The 6,000-nt window shown below is 42.6% G+C and overlaps 1 protein-coding gene across 1 annotated transcript in view; it reads left to right on the plus strand.

Moving 5' to 3' along the window:
• The window catches only part of ccdc43 (coiled-coil domain containing 43), a 78,008-nt gene extending 72,008 nt beyond the window's left edge, over positions 1–6,000 (plus strand). The window contains exon 5 of the mRNA XM_063037679.1: positions 5,160–6,000. Within this exon, the coding sequence (XP_062893749.1) occupies positions 5,160–5,347 (188 nt within the window). The 3' untranslated portion in view covers positions 5,348–6,000. The remainder of the gene's footprint in view (positions 1–5,159) is intronic.

Below are 6,000 nucleotides of genomic sequence, written 5' to 3' on the forward strand. Positions count from 1 at the left end.
TCATCTTCCGCCTTAAATATGCTGACGGACTTGGCCTCCACCGCAGTCTGTGGCAGAGCATTCCACAGATTCACTACTCTCTGGCTAAAAGAATTCCGCCTTGTCTCTGTTCGAAAGGGTTGCCCCTCAATTTTGAGGCTATGGCCACTAGTTCTGGATAACCCCACCAGAGGAAACATCCTCTCCACAACCTTATCTAGTCCTTTCAACATCAGGCAGGTTTTAATGAGATCGCCTGCCAAATTCCTCTAAATTCCAGTGAGTACAGGCCCAAAGATGCCAAATGCTCCTCATATGTTAACCCCTTCATTCCTGGAATCATCCTCGTGAACCTCCTCTGGATTGTCTCCATTGACAACATATCCTTTGTGATATAGGGCCCAAAACTGTCGACAATACTCCAAGTACAGCCTGACTAGTGTCTTATAAAGCCTCAGCATTATCTCCTTGCTTTTATATTCTGATCCCCGTGAAATAAATGCCAACATTGCATTTGCCTTCTTTACCACAGATGCAACCTGTAAATTAAACTTCTAGTAGTCTTGCATGAGGACTCCTAAGCCCTTCGTCACCTCTGATGTTTGAACCATCTCTCCATTTAGATAATAGTCTGTGCTATTGTTCCTTTTACCAAAATGCATTATCATACATTTCCCAACACTGTATTCCATCTGTCATGTTCTTGCCCATTCTTTCAACTTGTCTAAGTCCTGCTGCAATCACATTGCTTCCTCAACACTCACCTCTCCACCTATCTTCATATCATCTGTAAACTTTGCCACGAAGACATCAACTCCATTATCTAAATCATTGACAAACAATGTGAAAAGCAGCGGTCCCAATACTGAGCCCTGAGGAACACCACTAGTCACTAGCACCAACCAGAAAAGGCCCCTTTTATTCCCTCTCACTGCCTCCTGCCTGTCAGCCATTCCTCTATCCATGCCAGTATCTTTCCTGTAACGCCATAGGATTTTATCTACTCAAGCAGCCTCATGTGTGGCACCTTATCAAATGTCTTCTTAAAATCGAAGTAAATGACATCCACTGTCTCTCCTTTGTCCACCCTGCTTGCTACCTCCTCAAAGAAAACATAGAAAACCTACAGCACAATACAGGCCCTTCAGCCCACAATGCTGTGCCAAACATGTACTTACTTTAGAAATTACCAAGGGTTACCCATAGCCCTCTATTTTTCTGAGCTCCATACACCTATCCAGGAGTCTCTTAAAAGACCCGATTGTATCCGCCTCCACCACCATTGCCGGCAGCCCATTCCACGCACTCACCACTCTCTGTGTAAAAAAAAACTTACCCCTGACATCCCCTCTGTACCTACTTCCGAGCACCTTAAAACTGTGTCCTCTCGTGTTAGCCATTCCAGCCCTGAACTCCCAACAGATTTGTCAGTCAAGATTCCTCTTCACAGAAACCATGCTGAATAGACTCCAACATTTTCTCAACCACTGAGATTAGACTAACTGACCTATAATTTCCTTTCTTTTGCCTTCCTCCCTTCTTAAAGAGTGGAGAAACATTTGCAATCTTCCAGTCTTCCAGCTCCATACCAGAATCAAGTGATTACTGAAAGATCATGACCAATGCATCTGTTATCTCTTCAGCAACCTCTCTCGGGACTCTGGAATGTAGTCCACTCGTCCAGGTGACTTATCTACCTTAAGACCTTTGAGTTTGCCTCACACTTTTTCCTTTGTAATAGCAATGGCACTCACTCCTGCTCCCTGACACTCACGGACCTCTGGCACACTGCTAATGTCTTCCACGGTGACGACAGATACAAAATACCCACTAAGTTCACCTGCCATTTCTTTGTCCCCCATTACTACCTAACTTGCATCATTTTCCTGGGGCCCAATATCAACTCACCTCCCTTTTATTATTTATATAACTGAAAAAAGACTTGTAGTATCCTGCTTTATATTATTGGCTAGTTTGCTCTCATATTTCATCTTTTCCCTTCCTGTTGCTTTTTTAGTTGCCTTTTGTTGGATTTTAAAAGCTTCCCAATCCAACTTCCCACTCACTTTTGCTACCTTATATGCCCTTTCCTCGGCTTTTATGCAGTCCTTAACTTCCCTTGTCAACCACTTAGAAACATAGAAAATAGGTGCAGGAGTAGGCCATTCGGCCCTTCGAGCCTGCACCGCCATTTATTATGATCATAGCTGATCATCCAACTCAGAACCCCGCCCCAGCCTTCCCTCCATACCCCCTGATCCCCGTAGCCACAAGGGCCATATCTAACTCCCTCTTAAATATAGCCAATGAACTGGCCTCAACTGTTTCCTGTGGCAGAGAATTCCACAGATTCACCACTCTGTGTGAAGAAGTTTTTCCTAATCTCGGTCCTAAAAGGCTTCCCCTTTATCCTCAAACTGTGACCCCTCGTTCTGGACTTCCCCAACATCGGGAACAATCTTCCTGCATCTAGCCTGTCCAATCCCTTTAGGATTTTATACGTTTCAATCGGATCCCCCCTCAATCTTCTAAATTCCAACGAGTACAAGCCCAGTTCATCCAGTCTTTCTTCATATGAAAGTCCTGCCATCCCAGGAATCAATCTGGTGAACCTTCTTTGTACTCCCTCTATGGCAAGGATGTCTTTCCTCAGATTAGGGGACCAAAACTGCACACAATACTCCAGGTGTGGTCTCACCAAGGCCTTGTACAACTGCAGTAGTACCTCCCTGCTCCTGCACTCGAATCCTCTTGCTATAAATGCCAGCATACCATTCGCCTTTTTCACTGCCTGCTGTACCTGCATGCCCACTTTCAATGACTGGTGTATAATGACACCCAGGTCTCGTTGCACCTCCCCTTTTCCTAATCGGCCACCATTCAGATAATAATCTGTTTTCCTATTTTTGCCACCAAAGTGGATAACTTCACATTTATCCACATTAAATTGCATCTGCCATGAATTTGCCCACTCACCCAACCTATCCAAGTCACCCTGCATCCTCTTAGCATCCTCCTCACAGCTAACACTGCCACCCAGCTTCATGTCAACCGCAAACTTGGAGATGCTGCATTTAATTCCCTCATCCAAGTCATTAATATATATTGTAAACAACTGGGGTCCCAGCACTGAGCCTTGCGGTATCCCACTAGTCACTGCCTGCCATTCTGAAAAGGTCCCATTTATTCCCACTCTTTGCTTCCTGTCTGCTAACCAATTCTCCATCCACATCAGTACCTTACCCCCAATACCGTGTGCTTTAAGTTTGCACACTAATCTCCTGTGTGGGACCTTGTCAAAAGATATGTCCCCCTCTGTGGGACATATCTATCTTACACCTTATGAACTATTCTCAGAAACTTCAGCCACCTCTGCTGTGCCATCATCCCCAACAGCATCTGCCAATTCCACCCCCCCCCCCCCCAGTTGGTCAGGTCACTCGTCTGAGTGTTACTGGTACCATGTAACCCAGTACTACCTGTCGCATGGTTGGGTGGTTGGCGACTAAACCGGCTCCCCCACCAGGCTTGCCTGGTGAGGAGGGTGGCTAGACACCCTGCAGGATGAAAAACAAGACCTGTCAAAGGGTGGATGAACCCTCTCATAGGGTCAACGGCCATCTAGCAAACACGTGCCGTGAAGCGTGGAAAGGGCATCCCTTGCATCGAAGCTTGGTCTGACCATTCACCGCAACAGAACTTTCCCCAGCCGTCTTGGACTCCACCATGCCGCTGGATCCAGGAGGGGATGTCGAGAGGGTGGGTCTGGACCTGTGCAACCCCCCTACTCACCTAAAATCCACTCACGCACACGCTGTTCCTTTCTGAGGAGTGGGGTACCACCCCACTAACTGACTGAAAGGAACTATCATCATCCTCTGGGATGGATAGCCAGAGACAGATTCTTTTCCCTTTCAAATTGCAGTATGAATTCAATTATATTATAACCACTGCCTCCTAAAAGTTCCTTTACGTGAAGCTCCCTAATAAGATCTGGGTTATTACACAACAGCCAGGTTAAGATAGCCTTTCCCTGAGTAGGCTCGAGCACAAGCTGCTCTAAAAAGCCATTGTGTAGGCAGTCAACAAATTACCTCTCTTACGATCCGACACCACCTGATTTTCCCTATCCCTTTGTATATTGCAGTCCCCCATTACAATTGTGTCATTACCCTTGTTACAAGCCCTTTCCAGCTCCCTTTGCAATCTCAGTCCCACATCTTGACTGCTATTTGGAGACCTATATATAATTCCCATAACCATTGTTTTACCCTTGCAGTTTCTTAATGAAATTGTGGATTCAAAGATTGCTTTAAAAAAAACTGAATAATGGGAAGAGAAAACAAATTGCAGGGATATTGGGGAAGAATTTAGTGTTGAAGCTACCTAGATTGCTCTTTGAAACAGCTGGTGCACAGTGAGTCATCCACTTATACAAACTACATTGTGCATTAAATGCTTGTAATTAATTGAAGAAAGTTACTACATTTAGGCACACTTTGTGTTGGAGGTCCAGGAACACTCTACCTCCAGAGAAAATGCCAATTTTGCTCGTTTTAGGGCTGCAGATCTTGTCGTATACTCTAAATTCTGGGCATCATATTCCAGAACATTAATTACAAAAATCAATTCAGGATGAGGAAAGATTTGCCAATGCTTTTGTGACTTTTTCAAAAAATGAGCTTAATGATGGGGCTCCAATCACAAACAAGAAAAAATCTGCACTGCGGATGCTGGAAATCCAAGCAACACACACAAAGTGCTGGAGGAACTCAGCAGGGCAGGCAGCATCTGTGGAAAAGAATACAGTTGGCATTTCGAGCCAAAACCCTTCAGCTGAACTGGAGAAAAAAAAAGCTGAGGAGATGATGGGGCTGCTATCTTTCCATTATTATTCATTTGTAACCCACATGACCTGAGAAATAAATCTGATAATTAATACATGAGAACCACATTATATTTGATGATATCTAATTTTAAAAAGCAAAGTAGTGGAATGGGTTAAATGATACATGTACGTATCTCATGTAAAATAATGAAAAAAGGGAGATCAAGTTGTTTTAATACTCTTTGTAACTTATATTTTACTTCCAGTTCCATAATATGCATTTGGACTTATTTGAAATTATTATTGTTTACCAGAAATATGAATTGGAAAAAAATTCTTAATTTAACTACAGCTCTTTTCAAAAATACAAATGTTGAAGCTGTTCTTGTTGCAAAGAAAGCAGAAAGAGAAAAGGCTCGGGAAGATGCACAGAAGAAGAAAGAGCAAGATAAACTGCAGCGAGAAAAAGACAAGCTTGCAAAGCAGGAAAGGAAAGAAAAGGAGAAGAAGAGAACACAGAAGGGAGAACGGAAGCGGTAAAAATGGCTAGAAAAGTCTCAGTACAAAGCTTGCATCCACAAATATTATGAACTGTGCTGTACCAGCCACAATTTTGTTTTGAGGAGTTTGACATCTGATATTTGAAAAACTGCTTTTCATAAAATGTGTAATTTTTGCAATGTATTGTGTCAACATTGAATTCCAGTTTATAGCACTCATTTGTTATAGGCTGTCTGTTTCAATTTGCTGTGACGTATCTAGACAGCTAGGCTGCAACATCCATGGTCGACCCTGACCAACAGAGGCCTCATCAATATTCACAGAGACAAAAGTAGTTTGTGAAGCAGAAATCCCTTCAGTGAAGGGAGATTCTTGTGTATTTGATTAATTGCAACTAAATAATGGAGAATGAACATTGTTATTAAGATTTTTTTAAATCCCAATTTCTGGATGGCTTTAACTCTTTGAAAGATTCCGTACTGTTCAGTGCTGAAATTTAAATCATTTATTGAGTTGTTTTGAAGTATTATTCACTTTAATTCTTTGACTTGGAAAATATTTAAATTGTAATTCGTGAGAATAAACATAAGTTGTTCACCTTGTAAATAGTGTTTGTTACTCTTAATGATGAGTTTGTAAGTGAAGTAGATTAGAGGAAAATCACTTACTAAGGAGAACTTCTAACTGTAATC

The sequence above is a fragment of the Mobula hypostoma genome, chromosome X1 (assembly GCF_963921235.1).
Source record: "Mobula hypostoma chromosome X1, sMobHyp1.1, whole genome shotgun sequence".
Classification (NCBI taxonomy): Eukaryota; Metazoa; Chordata; class Chondrichthyes; order Myliobatiformes; family Myliobatidae; genus Mobula; species Mobula hypostoma.